General features: G+C 38.2%; 1 protein-coding gene across 1 annotated transcript in view; it reads left to right on the top strand.

The window, feature by feature from the left end:
* snta1 (syntrophin, alpha 1) overlaps positions 1 to 19,603 on the top strand; it is a 30,722-nt gene extending 11,119 nt beyond the window's left edge. The window contains exons 3-8 of the mRNA XM_084929432.1: positions 14,169 to 14,364; positions 14,840 to 15,029; positions 15,123 to 15,253; positions 15,650 to 15,846; positions 17,083 to 17,270; positions 17,657 to 19,603. Of these exons, the coding sequence (XP_084785558.1) occupies positions 14,169 to 14,364; positions 14,840 to 15,029; positions 15,123 to 15,253; positions 15,650 to 15,846; positions 17,083 to 17,270; positions 17,657 to 17,749 (995 nt within the window). The 3' untranslated portion in view covers positions 17,750 to 19,603. The remainder of the gene's footprint in view (positions 1 to 14,168; positions 14,365 to 14,839; positions 15,030 to 15,122; positions 15,254 to 15,649; positions 15,847 to 17,082; positions 17,271 to 17,656) is intronic.
* Positions 19,604 to 20,847: the final 1,244 nt, after the last annotated feature.

Consider the following 20,847-nt stretch of genomic DNA (forward strand, 5'->3'; position numbering starts at 1 on the left):
GGTAGGCAATTCAATGCAAGTTGTGTGTCATTAACAGTTGTTTGATGGCAAAAACAGATGCCTGATATTGCTTTGATGGTTGCCACTAAGAGTTTATTTGGATTGACTGTGGGAGATGTTATCAGAATGACCGCATAACTGACGTGGATTGCTCAAAGCTTTGAGTGTGGTATCCTTTGGCTCCTTCCTGCAGTTTGTCATGGTCCTTATCCTGAATGATTATAGCAGAACTCCAATAATACAGGTGATGAAACAGTATAGAACTTTACTGTTCTTATTAACATTTGACGTTATCAAGATACTGAGAGTCAGTATTAAAACAAATCTGAATTTTGTATTTTCTTTTTTTTGTTTTATGTTTTTTGTCATCTGTGTGTCGTCATTCAGCAGCGTACATAGGAAGCTCTGCAACATCGCCAACAGATTTTTTCATTTCTTGTTTCGTAACTTAACTCTGTTATCACATCTGCGACATGCTATATGGATATATATGTCAAAATAAAGCAATGTATAGTGAGTGTTAGATTATGGTGGGTTCCTGAAAAAGTCCAAAGTTAAAATTTTGAGTTCCCATTCGGATTTGAATGCCCTTTCAACCCAGATTTCCCACTAAAAAATTGGAGCAGGCCAGCATACCCTGAGTTAGAAATGGCGGCAGTGAACATAAACAGTAGTAAAACTGTAAACCTTTGATCTGTAATGCAACTGTAGTGTATTTTTGACTCAATAAATAAGCCATAAATAGATCATAGATCAGGCTCTGTCAGTGAATGGAAAAAATAAGCACTGCTCTCCCTTGCTACGGCTGACAAAAAATTCAGTTTTTCCTGCCTTATTCTGGAACGTCGGTCACTTTCGTGTTCCGCAAAATCTCAGCAAAAATCATTCCGTCATCAAGCAAGATCAGTAATGTTTGGTGTTCTTTGACACATCCTACAGCTTTAGCACACACAGATTGCAGGTTTGTATGATAAAAATGTTTGCAATATTGCAGCTTTATTGTAAGGATAAGTCTCGTGCTCTACCTGAGCTGCAATATTTATCCAGAGAATGGCTGTCTTACCCTGGAAGACCCCACACAGTCCCCAGTAATTTCTAAAAGAGAATTTCCCTTTCCATCAAAAGCGTATCAATTCTGCTTCAACTGCTGCTCATTGATCTGGATTGCCATGCTGTTTCTGGAGAGAAACATATGCCTAACACCTATGCTTACACTGTACTACCTTTCTTGACAGATTACTTGCTTGCTCATTGGGTGTGCTCCTTTCTGATGAGTGTGCACTCTTCTTGGTAGAATGTGTTGGTCATTATTCAAATGAAATGCTTATGTATTTGTTTATAAATAAAGAATTCAGCTTCCACCTGCACATTTTTTTTGTGTGTGTGTCTGCAACCTTACGCTACTTTGCCCCATTTAATACATTTGGCCATAAAGCAGAGTGATGAGAGATGTGATCATTTCCTCATTTAAATAAGGAAAAACATGAATGGTCTTACAGCATACTTACAGTATGTCCTCAAAAGCATACAGATTCTCCTCAGGGGTCTTCAGTGTATTGTGCTTATTTGGACAAAGGAGAAATATCTAAAGTAGCTAAGAAAATAATTTTAAAAATTCTATACCAGAGTATAGAAAAAATATTACCTATACAAGATGTGCTTGTCTGTAGTCTTAAATTGCTGAAATGTTCAATGTTTAAAGGTGCATATAAAAAGTACATTTTGGTCATGGTGTGATTCAAAGGTTTGTGCTTGTGTTTGTGCTTAATGTCAACCTGAGGTTCAGCAGAGTTGGAGATTCTGTGTGTTTGTGTGATTATGTGTGCAGAGGGAGAATGAGGGATGGAATGAGACAAAGAGCTTAAGACACAGAGAATCACAGAGTTTCTTATGCCCATTTCTCAGGACACTTGCAGTTCTCTCTGTCCTGTCTTTTTCGTTAGGGTAGCTGTTCTCTGGCCCAGTGCACGCATAGTCAGGGATTAAGTAGGCTTAGTTATGGAAGCTCTATAGTTGCAGTCTTTCCTTTGTCTAAAATTATTTTAGCAGGAATGGTATATGTTTTGGACATGTCCTGTTAGTTGTATAAAGCATCCTAATGTCTGTTATCCCTGCTGGGCTGTTGGTTAGTTAGAATTTTGGTCCCATTTATTCCTGTTAGAGAAAAGTGTGTCAGTTTCAAAAGTGAGATGTGGTTAAAACAAATTAGAATTGAAGAAGCTTCTTGGATGAGACGTGAAACGTCAGGTTAAAACAAATCTTAATTTCTTCTTCTCGTAGGCAGTTTAGAAAAAAAGTACAGCATTGCTAAACTTGATGACACGTACAAAAAAATTACTTTTCAAACCTTGTGATAAGTTGCATGATTAGGTTTCTTAATTGCATATATTTTCTTAACCACTTACCCGATTCAGGGTTTCAAGGTGGCTTGCAGCCCAAGAACTTGCAAGTAAGGTTAAGTGGCAATTCTAAATTAGCTGGATATGAGACTGTCTCTCTTAGACAGACCTTTCTGTGGTGCATACAGCTTTTCCTCCAGTGTTAAATGGAGGAGATACTAGATTATACTAATTTATAATTATGTAATCTCCCACATTTGGTAACTTTTTGTTCCTTTAAATTCTTTGAAATATGTCAGTAAGATGCTTTGCCAAATAGGACATGTTCGGTCTGCGTAGGTTTAAAACATCTTTTATAGATGTTTTTTTGTGGCCTTGCCCTGACTCTTGGCTGTGTGATGTTTGAGTTGGCTTTGTCAACACACTGTGGATTGTCTGCCCACGGGGAGTGCAAGGAGAGTGCTGCAAACACACACACACACAAACATAGACGCTCAAATTCCTGGCTGTCACACATTTAGTCAACTCTGCAGATTTGTCCTGATTTAAACATCGTCATTGATGGCAGGCTATTGTGAACCATTTCCAGTATACTGAACAACGGTCGATGTGCATGTTTTTTCTGAACTGAAACTGCTAGCCAGCACCTTCTGTGCATTTCCTGTCAGTTGTTAATTTTTAGCCACACTGTGTAGCCAGTTGCACAGTGTGATGCTGTGTAAATGGCTACACATGTATCACATGTGCCAGGGACCAAGAGATAACTATCAGTGACGGCTTGTGTTGAGTCATGTGTTGCTACGCTGTTCAGGCTGTGCCTTTCATGCCTTTCATGCAGGCTGTATTTTGAATCTGAATCATTATGTCTCTTAAGATGAAGACTCAGTGAGCACAGTGTGTGCACATTTGACTGTATTTAATAAATGTGGCTCCATCATCCCCCCAGACCTAAGGGTATTAATACTTGCTATGAAGCTGTCAGATTGTGAACATCCAATATGCACAAACGGGAATATGTTTCAGGAGTGCCTGAGGTGAGACTTGATTTGAAGAGGTTCATTTGTGTTTGTGATAAGTGTTGGCTGAAGGATGCTTTGTCAGCATTCTCAACTAGAGCTAACTCCAAACGTAATCTCTCCGATGTCTCGCTCTCGCACATTCACGCAACTCAGGCCTCTTTCTCTCTATGTACATTAAAATTTATGATGGAGAGTTCCCTTACATTATATGGCGAGTTTGTATTCCCGGTTTGTGCAATATGTGTCAATTGAAGAAGTGTATCCATATAATAACTTTATGGAGTAAACCTCACATGTTGAGTATTGTTGTTAATATTTGACCTTGCGGATTGTAAAAGGCGGAAGCAAGAGATGCACTGCAGAGGTGGAGGAAGTCCTGACAACAAATTAAAATCCTGAATGTACAAAAATACATCTATATCCTTCTTAATTCGTTCGAAGAACTAAATATACATCATTCAAAGAGATAAAATCAAAATAGGACAGACTTCGAAGGGGAGTTCTGCGCGTGATCTACTAACAATGCGCTAATTTATGTACAGTATAAAGACGCAGTCATTTCATTTTAATAATAAGAAGCATTCTACCAAGAGCTGCGCAAATTAGCTGCTAAAAATAACCTGATGAGGGAATGTGAGGCATGTTCTAACAGAAATAATACATTGCAAGCCAAAGTTTCATGTATTTGTGCTTCTCTTTGAAAACAGTGTCACAATTCAGATAAATGAAAGAAAGCTGAAGGAGAATCAACATGTTTTTGATTAAAAAAAAAAGCCAAAACGTTCTCTTAGAAATTGTTCAGGACAGTGAGCGAGGTCCTGGAATGTGAGAATCAGGCAGAGCCCGGGATTTATCCAGAGCAGAGCTGCATTACAAAACCTGTTACAAACAGTTTCACAATATAACCCTGAAATCTCTGAGGTAATACCTGTGTGTCTTTACACAGAGATGCCTGTGTATCTGTGTGTAGCAAAACATTGTTTACAGTGTAATCTCAAGCTGTCCATGTGTTAATGAATATACTCTGTGCCACATGTGGAACTGCATTCATCGTTGTTTGTTTTTCAGTCACATATTGTAGCATTCAGCTATTAACATGCTTACACGATGTCAGTAAAAGCTGTGTTTTAACAGACATATGAGACGTTTCCTGTTAACAGATCAATTTGGTTCATAACTGATCCAACACCAGAGAGAAATTAAAACAAAGTGCAAACCACTGTGCTCACTCCTCCCTCCCTCTGATGCTACACATTAAGTTAAGTTCATTTAAGCAGTTACATTTTACTGGGTTTCATTGTCATTATAGCCCCACAACAGTCTTTCTGGAGTACTGTGCATATAAGCTCAAGATAAAACATTTCCTCTCGCTGAAATGTGACTATTCAGTTTAACCCTTACAATACATTTCAGAGGAGTAATATGGGTCCTTAACATAGGCTTGTATTGTATGATTTGGCAACACTTCAGATCACACCATGCACACAGAAATTCCTGTGTGTTGCAAACACTGTTTTATTTTATTTAATGAGTGAATGAAGGTTCTTATTCCATATCTGTGAATTTAAATGCACATATTTTTCTAATACTTTTTTTTATCAAATTAAAAATTAGTGTAAGCATGCAATATATTGTGTATTTGGCTCAATGATAAACATCCAATATATGATTGGTTCTTGTACTAGCATTCACAATAACATTGTGTATTTTCGACTAGAGTCTTTCCTTCTGCGATTTCCTGCCTGTATGGAAATCAATAACTGCCACAACTGGTGCTTTACAAACAGCAGGGCCACAACTGATCAAACTGAGAGCATTTATACGGCACGCTACGTAGAGGATTTTTTGTTGACCTTTAACTGGGTTCCTGTTAAAGTGTATGCAATAGCCACTCTAGCTCTGGTTTTGTAAGTATTCACTTCTTTGGCTACAAAATGAACAGCTCAGTCGCTTTAAGAAGAATGATGAGGACCAGACTGAGTTACATTTTGCTTTGAGGGCTAAAATCATATTTCATATCTACAAATCAAGCTCTTCAAGGACATGTGTGAATATAGCCCCTCAAAGGGAGATACATACCATATAGTCTTTTTAAGCAAGGCCAGCAGAGATATATATTCTTGCTCTTACTGTATTGATTTAAGTAGGGTTAGGCGAGTGATTTATGGAACATAATGACTGTGGAGAGTAAAGTTTTAAGCTTCTCATTGGGACACAGCATGCTGCTGGCTAAGATTATTCATTCCTTGTCTGAAAAAGTTTCTGTGCAAGTTGAGATTCTGTTACTGAAGCAGCATATGTCTTAGCCCTCTTATCTATTCACACATGATATAATCTGTAAATAGACTGCACTTTCACATGAATTTGCACTCACACATGATTATTTTCCCTTTCCCTGATCCAGAGATTGACCTGTGTGTTTTTTTAGGACATGCTAGAAAGGTAGTGAGGGAGGCAGGTGAGATTTTCTTAATTAACACGTCCCGACTGAAAATTCTCAGGTGGTCGTGGCTGAGCTGTGTCAGTCCAGTCAGCAAAGCGATCGTCTGTATTTCTGTGTGTTAGGTAATGTATTCATCTGGTGGGTGGCAGCAGATGCAGGATGGTCCTGTTGTTTGGAATGATCAGTTTTGTTCCTTCATCTGGAACTTGTGTCCCTAAAACTACTTCTCTCCTAACTGGAGAATAATTTATGGTTCTATATTGATAAAGATAGATAAAGATAAAGATTTCTGATAATTCCAGTTCTCTTTCTAAGGGGTACAACTGACAGCATATGTGGGTAACCTTTGTTCAATGCAGACTATTACTTTCATAAAAAAAAAAAAAATTCTTAAACTTAACAGTATTGCAGTAAATTGCAGGATTCTCTCACTGAAACTGAAAGTAAAGTGCTGTGGTAGTGGAAAGAACTACAAATAATTAACTGAAAGCGAGTTGCTGTACACCCACGAGAAAACTGAAAATTGGCTGATTTCAGTCCCTGGTTTGTTGATTGGTGCATCTTTGCTCAAAGGAATTGAAGCTATAATCACCCAAATAGTGTCAGAACTGAGTGTGTTTTCTATGAATGTATATAGTTTGTAACACCGATGTGTTCTTAAGGTCTGTATTCAGCAAACAGACTGGTTTCTTATGCCAGTATAATTATTACTGTGATCATGATTCCTTTCTTTTTAACCTGGCTAATACACAGCTGTTAGATCTTACTAGGACACGAGAAGGTGAGTGTGCTGTTGATGATGTATTTGGCACTTTCTGAAGAATAAATTCCACCTGTCTAGTCCCCCAAATGTTTAAATGCTTACGTGGCACATGCATTAAATATGATAATGTTACATCACAATAACTTTTCTTTCGTCCTGCTTCTGTTCTTAGTTGTTATGTATTGTAAAAGTGACAAAGAATTTTAGTACAGAAATATAAATGCTAATTCAGAATCAGTAAAGATGACTCCGCTAAGACTGCTTTATGAAATGCAAATAAATATAAACGACCCTTCTCAGTGCTGCAAACTTGCTGCCACTGTCCTATTACTCTCTTGCAGCGAGTGTTAGAAATGGCTGAGGAGTCTAACAGACTGGATGCGATCAGACATCAGTAGTAGTGTAGTTCTGTAGTAATGTGTGGTGTTATGTGGATTGTTCTGAATCTCTGTGAGTAACCCTGCCATGAAACCTGTAACGCTGTGGACACAAAGCTTGGGTCCTTTTTCCTTCAGAGCTGCTGGCCCGTAAGGACATTGTGCTTACACTCAGCAAGGGAATGGATTAACCAGTTAAATAACATAGCTTTATTAAATCACAAATCTCCAACAGGCCCTTTCTCCCTCAGTGCCATCAAGTTTACTTAACAAGCCCTCTCTGAACCCTCTGCCCCGATTCTAGGCCCCTGTTAAATTGGTGGCCCACTCTTTGTGTCAGTCTCTTAGTTCACTACAGGTTTAAATTCCACTGAGCTGTCTCACAGCATCGTGCCCCATTGCCATGCTGGGGATGGAGTGGGAGATATTTACTTTTATTATTCACAATAAATGTGTTTTCGTAATCGTTGGAAGCTAAAATTGCCCATTTGAGGTGGAAAAATAGTTTGTGTATACTTTATAAATCGATGAGTCTTTTGCCTTTTAGGCAGCAATCATAAGCAAAAGAAAAGTGAACATTTGCCACCAAGCATCCCTTCTACTCTGTTCTTGTGTTCTGCCAGATCCAGTTCAAGTTTCCTTCACTTTCACTTTGTTGAATTAGGATAATTAACTCTCCTGACACACTATGCAAAGTAATCAAATCTCTTTGGCAGCATGTGAATTCATTTAAAAGTTTCACTGTGTTCTGCTTTCTCTCTCTCTCTCTCTCTCACTTATGTCATACCTAACACCTCCCAAAGTTGGCATGTATCCATGATTTTAATGAAATGGGCTATAGGAATGACAGACCTATCTAAATCATATAGACCCGGGTAATTGACCAGAAGGAGATGCACATTAATCAGTGATAGAATAGGGACACATACAGTAAAGCTGGCATTTAACAGCCCACAAAATTAGGGATCAATAAGAAAAGGCACTGACGAGAGTGTTTTTCCTCTTCCTTGTATGTGTACCATATGCCTCAAAATGTTCACAAACCCCACTTGTGGTTTTGGCATATTGAAGCCAAATCCTGATCATTAAGTTTTTTAGACTGATTTTGATTAGTAATGAGTATTTATTTTAAAGGAGTTCCTTAAATCGGACCTATTGTGCTCACTTATGCAATTGCATAATATGCAGTTGTCTTAAAGCATTCCCTTGTGAAACTAGACATTTTAGCTCCTGTCTTTTTTAGCCTCCCTGTCCCTGTAGACTATCCATCCATCCATACATCCATCCATCCATCTTCTTCCACTTATTCAGTTCTGTGTTGTGGTTAAATTCAAAAACAACAAAACAAACCTATAAACCTATTAAAAGTTTCACATGAACATCATTATTGACGTATTTGTTAGATTAAGCCTTTATTTACAAGCACAGAACAATGTTTGTGTGTAAAATGTCAACCAAACTTCAATACGTCTACTGAAAGTTTGAAAGAAATATATGTATATATATATTACGTAACATATCTGACTTTTAACCATACCTGTGTTCTATGGTGAAATTAGTCACAAGCCATTCAGCCTGATTATCAATAGTGGTCAATCAATCAGTTGTTCTGTCTCTGCAGCATTGCCCTTTATCGATTGAGCAGTCGTGACTGTTTAGCTTTAGTCCAGCCCAGAATCTGAATCTTGCTGTTTACAAGTTTAAGAGAAGCGCTGAAAAAAAACAAACGTGTTTTCTTTTCCATTGGAAAATAAAAGCAAACTTCACACATGAAAAGGTGATGTTTGAACACAGAATGAAACCATTACATAGTGACAGAACATGAAATGGACCGAAATGAGCTCATAATGTATCTGTAAGATTTTCCTTTTTGCAGTCTTGAGTTTTTGCTAAATCTTTCATTTGTTTGATGTTCACTTTCATCGTCTCTTGAATAGTTCACATCTTACATTTTGCGAAACATGAACTCCACATTTTTGTATATTTAATTTATTATTGCAAACCTGTTTTTTTCTTCTTTTTTTTTTGTTTTGCCTCAATTGACCTCTATGTACTGAACATGTTTCACTTCTTTTATACAGTAATTTACGACATTGTTTTCACCCACAACATTGTTCCCCTGAGGTGTAACATTGGGACATTCTTTGCTTGACATAGTTTACAGAGGCAACAACATGCTTCTGAGGTCAGCAACTCCCCAGTCACATTCCAGCTGCTCCCACAGTAACCAGTGGCAAGTGGACGAAGGGCTGGTATTTAGCTTTAGTGCATTGTTTGGTCCAGTTTCAGTTTATAAGTGCCAGGTCTGGAAACATGTCAGCTCATGCCTAACTTCTTAAGCTGCTGGCCTCCTGATATGCTCCTCCTTGGTATGGATGGCTTCAGACAAGGATTAGCAGTGATGGGTTAATGATATATGTGATGGTTTCTGTGTATATTAGGTAATGAGCACAATAATGAGGTCTGGCTGTTTAGAGTTTGAACAAGTTAAAGTGTTATTTGGCAGTTTGTAATGTCCAAGTTACGGTTAAGCAAACTGTGCTGGAACTCAGCTGACTGAAAGTGTCTGGCTAGGAGTTGTTAGGTTCAATGTAAAAGTGACAAGTTTACCATGAAAAGCTTAGTGGCAGATCCTGCAGAAGAAGCAAAGAACCTCCTCACATGCGCACACTTACACCCACACATAACTCTCTCTCACACAGACACGCACACACTACAAAAGTAGTTTCACTGGCTGCCAGATAAGCTAAAGTAATAACAGTGCCATCTCAGCTAATTTTAGCCCTGTATTGAATGAGCCGCCACTGGTATTCATGGCAACATTTCTGGCTGAGCTAAGCTGTATATTCGCTCTCCCTGTATTGCCTGTCTCGCTCGTTCATATTCTCTTTTCTTGCTCCCAATCTTCATTTTTCCTGCTGCCTCTCTCTTTTCTATGTTGTTCGTTCCATTTTACACCCCTTTCAGTTCTCCATCTTTCTTATCGTCTCACCTCTCTTTTTAATACGGCACTATGTTTAAAAGCTATCACATCGAGATTGTTATTTGGGGAGATTATAAAAGCCTCTTTACAAAGTAAACATCTCTATAGTTGCTGCTTTCTCCCAACCTATTCTGCTTTGCAGTTTGTGCAGCACCAGAGACATAATCTCAGCCTTACATAATAAAGAGTAATGCCCACCAAGAATAGAAATATGTTTATGTGCTAGATATTAGCACCTCTAGCCACGACTATGTTCGCTCTCCTTATATTCTCTTAAAGTGTTTTTGAAGAATCTGTTGTTATTGAAATTGTGCTTTTTGTGTAACTGAGGCCTTCTTATTAGACAGATGTCACTGAAGTGTCATTTGGCTGCACTATACTGACATCCACAGACCATGTAGTCCATGTAAAGCAGTATTAGATATGTGCTCTGAGTTTTTCACACGATAGAAAAGGGCGCTATCAACCACAATGCCAAATTTGACTTAAAGCCAGTAAGTATATAAAATCAGGGTTGAAAAACTTAAGCAGCTTTCTTAGCACAGAAATGTTTTCTGTTGTTGTGGTCGCTTATTGACAGCTCACATTTCACATCAGTTCAAATGGGCTGCTGAAGCAGGCAAACACTCTTTTAACCAGTTTACATGAGTTTGGGAGAAAATTACTACCCGCTCTGTATATGGAATATTTTTGTCACTTGGTGGTTCTTTGTTTTTGTAATAAGTTTGAAACCCTTCTTAAAAACTACACACTTATGAGGCTCGAAGATTCAGTAATTATGTTACATTGCAAGGCAATATAAAATTCTGCTGAAAAATACTAAGTATAGGCAATTTTTACATTTATTAATCTCTGAAGTCAGAATGCTTTGCTGACTTCAGAGCAGTAGGTGTTTGGATGAAGTCTGGAGAGCTAAGATAGGAGAAATGATGGGATAATAAAACACAGGTGATGCTAAAAACAGACGGGAATAGCTATGAGAGATTTTAAGGTAAAATAGGAAGTGAAAAAACACTGGTTGTAACCAACCCGTAAACCAAAAAATGTTGTGTGAGTTCCATAAAATGCATTTGCTGAAGTAGCCGGTTGATCTACTGAGATTTTCTTACACAACTATCTCTGAGGTTTACAAAGAATGGCACTATTAAGTATTAAAAAACTCGCTACTACATGTGTACCCAGGTGCAAGTGTGTGAAAACATTTTTGTCTGAGTCACAAATGTGTATTCAAGGAAACTCTCCATGCAGACTGCTGAGAGAAAATTTGTACTCCGAATACTCTCAATCCAGAGTGAGAAACAATAATTCTTCTTAATAAATCTTTTAAGATTTTTGCAGCAAATCTTTAACAAAATTTCAAAGGAATTGACTTCATCTCTGTAGAGAGAGAAAAGGGAAACATCGCAGACAGGTTTTAGATCCAAGACATTACTATTGATCCACACTACTTTTGAAAAGTATGGAAAATTAGTTTGCAAACAAAGAGGTGCAGAGAGAATTATTCCGAGAATTATTCAGAATTTAGGTCATGCCCTTTGCTGGAGCATCTTAAGACTTCTTCACACATGCACTGTAATCCCTAAATGCTCATAGCAGCACGTCTGAAAAAGAACCTTAGTCATGTTTTACATAAATGTTGCTCATGCAGTTTTCTTGCTTCATACTATGTGACAGTTTGACAATATTCTGCACACTACTCACGTTTGGATACTTGCAGTTACTTTAAAAGCATACAGTTGTAGCAATGTAGCAATTTTCCATAAGAGTGAAAATTTGTAAACATTCCCTAAATTGGCAAATAAAACGTGCACTGTTAGCGAGTTGATGTTTGGAAGCTAAGTAAGTGGAAGGCTGTGTGTATCTGGCAGGATCTCTATTTTGGGAAAAGTAAAAGCCTCCTCTCTCATTCCTGCTGTCCTGTGCTATGACTCTTCTGCTTGCCCTCTGGCTACATGCCTCTTGTACAGAGCACTTCACACTTCCCATGTGAAACCAAAGCTTTGCCTTAAACCTACTGCTTTGCCACGTCCTCTGGGCTATTTTTACTCCAGCAGTGGCTACTGCTGTTAAAGCCATACACAGCCTTTTGGACTGCAGCAGAGGACTCCATCTGTGGTGGTGTGTCTAGGTATCTGAGCATGGGTGTGTGAGTGGTAAAACTGCGTTTAAAAAGATATGTGTACAGAATAAGATACAGTAACAATTTCATAACACTTAATTATATCCACCAAAAATTATGGGCACCCCCATAGCCTTGGGTTTAAGATGCTGACCATGAGCCACAGCTTCTTTCTTCAAATTTAAACTGGGAACTTCCCCCTCAGTTAGATGTACCTCTGACACTGACACTGGCTATTGGGAGACAAATCTGTCTTTAACTTACGGGACAGCATAAAGATCTCATAAATACGTTTTTAGCACACTTCTGAACATGGGTGGATGGATGAATGTGTGTTTTTGCACTTCTTAACCTCCCGTTGTATTAATGTGAAAGCCCTGACACTATTGTGTCAGTCATGCACCATACAGAACTGGAAGTCCTTATGACGAAGCACCTAGGGCCGTGTTTTTCTAACTTCTTAGGCATTTGCAAGAAAGAACTCCGCAACATATGGTGTCAGAATTGTGATGGCTTGTCGGAAGAAGAAAACTGGCCTTCTAGTGCAATGAACAGAACTGCATTCCCAGCACATATGGTCAGATGAATGCTAATCAGCTTTCAACACTGTGAAAGCCTACCTGTTTTCTTCCGCTGTCCCCAAGAGTCCAGACTTCAGTAGAAGTAGTACAGGTTGACACATCTGTAGTCAACCTTGGAGCGCTCCTCGCCCGGGGAGACGTCTCTCTTTCAAACAATGTTGCATCAATAAACCTTTAATAGATTTTCAAGTTTTATGCGCTGCATAAGCTTCCCCGTCTAACTCATGTCTCTGTTTTTCTTGATCCCTGAGAATATCTTTGTTATTTACAAGGATTTCCTGTGCCTCTACATCCATCAGTTGACAGAGTTTCTTAGCTAGACTTTGATCAGTAGTTTACCATTGTATTTCTTGCTGTGCTTTACTCTTTCCTCAAACATTGTGGTTTGGAAACTCAACCATATGACCAGTAACAGAGTGCTTCACCATCAGTTTAGCCAGTCCTAACTGTTAATGGGTCGGGGTTACTGATCTATATATATCAAAAGCCATATTCATCAAAGTAAGCTGTTGGATACTGCCGTTGAATCCTCGGTCACACTGATAGTTCAGTGATATCATCATGTTTCACGATGTTTCACCTCCACGTGGTCCTTCAAACCACAAAAAGATAGTCATCTTGAAAACACACACTTAGACACACAAAGACACACATGTATATTCACACCAGTGTGTCATGGTGCACTTATAGACTCTTCCATTTACTGAACTTTCAAATTATTTTTACTGTTGTTATTATTGTTGTTAGAGAGGGTAGAGAGGGTAGAGCAGTGGACAGCTCTCTGGGTAATTCCTAGAATCCAAAGACATCTGTTGCTAAAAAGCTGGCTGCAGGTGTGAATGTGAGGTTACTTGTAAATGGTTTTCTGTGTATATGTGTCGGCCCTGTGATGACGACCTGTCCAGAGTATATCCCACCTTAAATAGGCTCTGGTCCTTCATGACCCTGAGATGGATGGAATGTATATTTTGTTTTCTGTTTTTCATCTTTATTTTCTGTTGCGTTTTTGTAAATAGTCCCACATTTTGGACCTTGGCAAGCTAATAAATACATTACTTTTTCAAGTGCACCTAGGTTTTTCCAGGGCTTAACAAGCTTTTGAGGAAATAACAGGTAAACTGATATTGGCACTAAGAATGCCACTGTTAGTAGCACAAAGAGAGACGCCGTAACGGTCAGTACTGATAATCCTTGTGCTGGAGCACCAGAATGACATGTGACACACGAGTGAGATATGAGTGTCAGATTACATCTTCTCTATGGCACCAGTGGCTGCTAAAGACATGCCAGAATCAACTACCTACAACAGAAATGCAACATAAACATCATAGGCTCTGTATGGGAGAACTTTTGTGACATAGAGCTCTTTGTACTGTGCGTTGATTTCTGCACCACTTTGAAGCAGTTCTTAAGTGTTACAGCTTTCAACTCATCTCCAAACCTGGAGGCTTCATTTTTACATTTTTTCTCTCTTTCTCTTCTCTGTCCTCTCTTACTTCTTCTGCCTTTTCTCTTATCTCCCACACCCTCCCACTCTGCTTCAGTGAAGTACATCAAGGAGATGTCTGCCTTCTTTAAAAGCTCTGGGTCCCCTGGAGCAGGTCTCCCGTGGGATTCTCCCCCTTCCACACCTCAAAGGGGCACTGAGCTCTCCCCTGCTGAGGTGAAGGAGCCCCGGAGCATCCCGCTGAAGATGTGCCAGGTGTCACGAAAACAGTGCCCTCCAGACACAGAAAACAGGTATTACATGTTAAAGCTTCAGCGATTTATGTAATATTTCATACAGTTTATGCATTTGGATAAAAAAAAAATCTGACACATGAAAATGATATGGCTTTGTAAAAGGGACTTCTTCGTGTGTCTTTTTCACATTCTCTTTGTTAAAATCTGAAACTTCCTCTTCACCCTTAAGCTTTCATCATCATCATCATCGTTTATTTGTATAGCACTTTAAGAACACACCAGGCAGACCAAAGTGCTGAACAACACAGATCAAAACAACTACCAAATTAAAAATACCATAAAATCATTACATACAATAAAATAAATAAGAAAGTGTCAGTTTCCTACAGAGTTAAAAGCCAGGGAATAAAAATAGGTAAATAAGCTTTAGTCACTTTGCCATGTCTTTTTAATTCCTCTAACAGCTTTTTCCCCACCTCTTTTATGTTTTTCTTCTGGCATCATTCTCTTTTTCTGTCATCTCATTTGCCAGGTATTTTGAGGTGATTTCATCCAACAAAAAGAACTCTGTGTTCCTGAGGGCAAAAGACCCTGCCATGGCCCAATCCTGGTACAATGCCATCCAGGCTGGTGCTGCCAGCCTTTTACCACGAGTGAAGGAGGAGATGAGGAGCATGCAGCCTGGCATGGAAGTCAAACATCTGGGCTGGATTACAGAGCAGGTATGGGGGGGGAGCAATGGTTAAACTGATCTGCAGCCTAATAGAAAGTTTAAAATATTTCTGAAGTTTTGATAGAAATTTCAACGTGCACAGGTATCTCAGGGTCCAGAGAAGCCCGTACTGGCTGTGCTGACTGACAAGGACCTGCTCTTGTATCCCTCGTGTCCTGAAAGCAAAGAGAGCCTCAACAATCCGACAAAGAGCCACCCGCTCATCACCACCAGGTTTCCACCCTTACAGCACACGCTACATAACATGACACTTGTGCTTTCGCTCTCTTTCTCATATAAACGCATTCACATAATGATGGAGTTTCAGAAGCCCCACCCTGTTCGGCTCAGGCCTTCCTCTGGCTTGATTTAGCCCAGAGAACACATGCTCACTCTTTCCATAGCTGGACTGTTGGACGTTTTGCCAAATAACATCATATTCATGTGGAAACCTATGAGTCATGGGTTTTTCCTCTGTTTTTTCTCTCCTCTGTAGCCCTGTAGCAGTTTGTCTGCAACATCATTTGCTCTTATGGCCACATTATTTTCTATAAGTCTTCATTATCATCTTTCTCATACCATACACTTTTTTTCCCACTCTTTCACCTACCCCACACCCTCCTTTCTCAGACTAGTCCACTCTGGTCCAGGAAAAAGCTCTCCAGTCTTGGATTCTGAGCTGTCATTTGGCCTACGTTCAGGCACAAAGCAAGGCGTGGAGACACATGTTTTTAGGGTGGATTCTGCTAAGGAGCTGTCGACCTGGACTCATCTGCTGGTGGAGGGTTGCCACAATGCTGCTGAGCTTACCAAGGAGGTCACCACGGGTACAGAGATAGAAAAGATTCTTCAGTTTTTGGTTCATTTACAGTTCTTTTACAAATAAATCTGAAATTCAGATGTATTAAGAGAAAAGCCCACTACATGTTAAATACCAAATGGTGATGTCAGTTCTATACTAGAGTACACATGAATTATGTAATTCAGTTAGCAGCGTCTGTATGCTGTAAGTTAGGGTAAGAGTTTTTTGGTTTAGGGTCCCCCCCCTTTACTATCAGAAACACTGGTTTGTAATAATTATTAACCTGAACTAAACAATATTTTAAGAAGAATTTACCTGTAATGGCAGGTAACATTTCCGTATCCGAACCGATTTTCAGAAATAAATAAGGTTTCGTTAGAGGTAGAAGCTGAAGAGGAATAAAGATGGAGCCCCCCCTTCTGAAAGTCAAAATACTATCCAACTAGCAGTACAACATGACTTTTTTTCAGGGACTGATTCAGACATTTGAATCATGTCTATAAATATACCTCAAATCTATTTCAACCAAACAATTCCTGCTTGGGCTTAAGACTTGGTTCTGTTCAACAGACACACACAAACATTCCAGTTTAAAACAGAGGCTCGTCTCACAAAGCAGGATTAGTGCGATTTATTGTTCTTTACACAGTGATCTGCACGCTGTACCCCTTTGTAGAACGTCCCTAATCTTTGCACAATTCTTCTGGTTTCATTTTAATAAAAGATTTGGGTTTTTAGAAACCAAACTTTCTTGCAATGGATTTTTATAAGGAGCTTGAGGGAAGACAAAGCATTTTGTCGTATGTATTGTAGTATATAAAGTCTTAGCTCTTTGCTTACATCTAGACTGAGTAAAACCCCCTACAGCTTTACAGCTGGATTTACTGCTCAGAGTAGTCCTACTTTCTGAGACAAGTGCCATGCGGTGTAAAACCTTGCTGTGTAGTAAAGGTTCCACATTGCCCTCTGCTGGTGGAATAAAATGATGCAAAAACTTTCCAGTATAAACTAAAAATGGTTCTTTTAATTCCAATATGTGAAACTTATGTGAAACTTTCTTTTACTAAACTAAAATTTGGAACAATTTTGTTTTCTTACAGCAAAAAATATTTAAACTGCATCTCTGTCTTTTCAGTGTCACATTTAGTAAAGTGCATTCTGTAGCCCTGTATCAATACTGAATGATACTACTAATGAAATCACAAATAAATCATTACTTGACCTTTACGCCACATAAGCACTGTTTTTTCTGCTTTGGCAGTCTGCAGTTGGAATGGGAAAGAGTGCATGCTGGGAGTTCACATCGATGACGGTTTCACACTGTTCACCGAAGAAATGGGTGTCAGGAAGAATATTCTCCTCCAGCAGCCTTTTGAGCGCCTCAGAATGTCCTCAGACGACGGCGTTCGGATGATGTTCCTTGATTTTGGAGGTCCCGAGGCTGAGATAGTAAGTTTCCCCCTGTTTTCTGTTCAGTTTTGACTTGAAGTGAAATATGTGACATTTCAGGGCAATAATGCATCAGTAAAATCATTAGCACCATTACTCTGAGTGGTGAGTGCTCACTTGTTAGACAGATGGTGAACTTGACTAAATTTGATTTCTACCTAAGCTTGTGTGTTAGCCATCTCCGTGACATTTAAGAAAAAACATTACATGCTCCCTCTCAGACAGTTACAAATCATATTTCACTCTTTAAGTTATTCAGATAATTCCGATTCAGATGAGTTGACCTGCTTGTTATGCATTTATAGAAATGTTTAAAAAAAGCTAAATTATATGGATTTCCTTCATTTAATCATGTTTCTTTTTTACATATCTGTATCTTCTTACAGCAACTGGACCTGCATTGTTGCCCTAAGACCTTAGTCTTCATAATCCACTCTTTCCTGTCTGCTAAGGTCAAGCGACTTGGTCTCTTGGCATGATAAAGGCCAACTATCCGGAACGTCACAATAGGAATATTCAATAAAGTTTATGGTACAGCCTGGGAACTCTGAAACTCCAGACGATGGGAGGCTTGGGAATAATGCTGACAAGCCTTCCTAAGCCTCTAAAAATCATCTTTGGTCAGGCATCTCCTGATCCTTCTATGGAATGAACTGCAGCAATGCAAAGATGGTTGTTTGTTGAACTTGTATTTGTAAGGTAAAACGTTGGTGCAAGTCAGTAGCCACTTAAGGGAGCTTGCATCTGTCAAATCTGTCACAGTATGTCATGACACTTTGTGATGACAAACTGTACGAGTACGACTGCCTGTATCTTAATGTTTCTAAGCTTAAAGCCCCAGACGTTAGTTTTTTGTCATCACATTGTTTATCTTTATTTCATAAGTCAAGATGGGCCTTTGTCTTGAGAATCTTTTCATCTTTCAATCTTTGCTTTATGTGCTGTGAACAAAATCATTTTGTTGTGAATAACAAAAGTTATTTCACAAAAGTCCTGATTGATGTTGGACAAACATTTTCATAAAGGCAGCTCGAATGGAGTGACAGGATGTCATGGCTGATCGCTACATAATCAATAGTCTGTACTGAACAATGTACAGAATGGAGCTATTATGATATGCTGTTCATGTGGATTCTTGCCAATACCCTGACATTTTTCATGCATTTTAAGACGACCTCCAAAAGAAAAGTAAAATAGATTTTTCAGTCTAGCTGAAATACAACTTTCATTTCACCTTTTTCTACAAAAAGTAAAACCATATATTTAAAAATGCTATTTTTCTGTGTTTAAACTACAAAATATTCATACCAAATACAAACCTGCAGTGCTTAACAATTTTATTAGACCATCACCTGATGTAAGGTTTATGCCACAGCTTCCCTGAATTAACAGTTTTGATATTTACCAAAATCGTGTTTTATGTTTCTGTAATGGTTAATCCACCAATAAGTTCTCTAATCAAAATATTTATAATGCTACAATATCATATGTGTTATTCATGAATTTTCAAAGTTACTGTTCATAAAAAAGTTGAAAACGTGCAAAAGCGCATTATTATTTTTGATTAACATGCCAAATCACAGTTATTTACTTGGATTTCTCAACAGAAAAAAAAAATCTTAGTGGTTGAACATTATGCTTGATAAACTTCTAATTTCTGAGAGAGGGCCAGTGTGCCAGCACAGATTTAGGTATTTGGTTTGTTTCTTGACTAATAATTAGCAATATAATTTTTAAACACATTTTTGACAGATATTTGTGTTTTCTTGTTTTTATGACAGGTCGTGTAATAAATTTGCTAAGCAGTGTATCTTAAGTATCAATGGCCTTAATCAGTCTTGGCCTTTTTTGTCAGTAACATAAACAATCTAATAAAAAATTTTTCCTGTGTTTCACAGCACTGACAAAGGTTTTCATTATCATTTATAGATGACATACAGCCAGCTTAACTATACTTCTCTATGGATATGGAGTTTAACTCTTACTTTATGATTTAATGTCTTTGTTAAGTACTGTATTCTTAATACAGAGGGAAAGTGCAGGCTTGGAAAGTTTTACCACGGTCTTTTCAATGTTTTTGTATTTTTTTGTTTAAGAACCTAAGAAAGTATATGGAAATGTTATGTTGGTCACTTTTGTGTTGTTATCTGTGCTGACTGGACATCTGCAATTTGGGGCCTTCTTTCTTCTTTGAACACTAAAAAGACTTCTATTAACATATATATACATATATATATATATATATGTACACAATTAAAATGTTTGCTTTCAAGAATAAAATGTATTGTATATTCTTATTTAAACAAATGTGTGCCTTGCAGGGTTGTTTGTATATAAACATGTAATAAACTTTAACTTTTATTGTTTACCTTGCTTGTGCTTGATTATTATACTATTACTACTATTATAATTCTCTAAAAACAAAAGAAATATTATCTACATTTATTATGTAAACTTGGTTAAAGCTGTACTAATTTTCCATACATTAATAAATACATAAATTCATCAATTAGAGCACACATTTCTTTATACTGGCCGGGGACCAAATAGCACACCACTGACTCAAAATTAGCAGAAGCAAATCCTAGCAAACAGCCACCCTCTGTGGTGGCTGTCTTTTTTTGCAAGTGTCAAAGTAGCCCTGCCCACTAAAGATGTATATTACCATAGGTCAGTTTAACCCATAGACTTTGAGATGAGCATTTTCTTGGTTGCAAAAAACCCCCCGAAGATGGCACAACAAGCGGTGAATCTGATGGTGGAACCTAATATGCTCATTGACTAAGCACTTTACAAGCACAAGTCAACAGTCAGAGAGCATACCACAGAGATAATGCTTCATTTGGAAACATGGTATGAGCAAGACTTACAAAATAGACTTACCGTAATTTTTTATTTAGTATTATCTGGGACCATAAACGCATCAGAAAGGATGTTAATGGGCTTTTTACAGAGCTTAAAACAGAAGCAGTTTTCCCATAGAAGTCATTTTGTTGCCATCGACAGGCCGTCAGATAAAATGCTCATTTGAAGTTTGTTTGGTTACTGTTTTTTTGTGTAAGAAAAAAAAAGTTGATTTTTTTGGGAGTGTAAACATGTTTCATTACATGTAAAGACATGTAATAAGCATGTCACTTTAAAATTGAAGTATGGGCTCTATCCGGCATGTTGAGCAAGCCTCAAGCAGACGTTCAAGCAAGTGCAGTTAAGGATACTTTAATGTGAATTTCATTTTTCAGCTTATGACAAATTCTTAACTCTTTTCAGCCTTTCCAGGAGAATATTTGTTTTAGGAAATACCACTATTTTTGTTTTTTTTTCTTTTTTTATTGTATTCAAATTTGTAGACAGGACTATTGACAGAAGCTTAGCAAGTAAAGCAAATCAAAAAGCATATAAAATGTGGCTTTATATGCTTTTTGGAGAAGAGGACAACGCAGAGGAAACCGAGCTAAAGTACTGTAAATACTGGCCTCATGTCCATCAAGTATCCAGCAGCTTGACTCTTAATGGATTGGCTGGATGTGTAAATAAGTTAGCTGATAGCCAAAACAACCATGTGAGGTTAATGTGTCCA

Source organism: Perissodus microlepis, chromosome 5 (genome assembly GCF_051167445.1).
Source record: "Perissodus microlepis isolate ML-2025 ecotype Zambia chromosome 5, ASM5116744v1, whole genome shotgun sequence".
NCBI lineage: Eukaryota > Metazoa > Chordata > Actinopteri > Cichliformes > Cichlidae > Perissodus > Perissodus microlepis.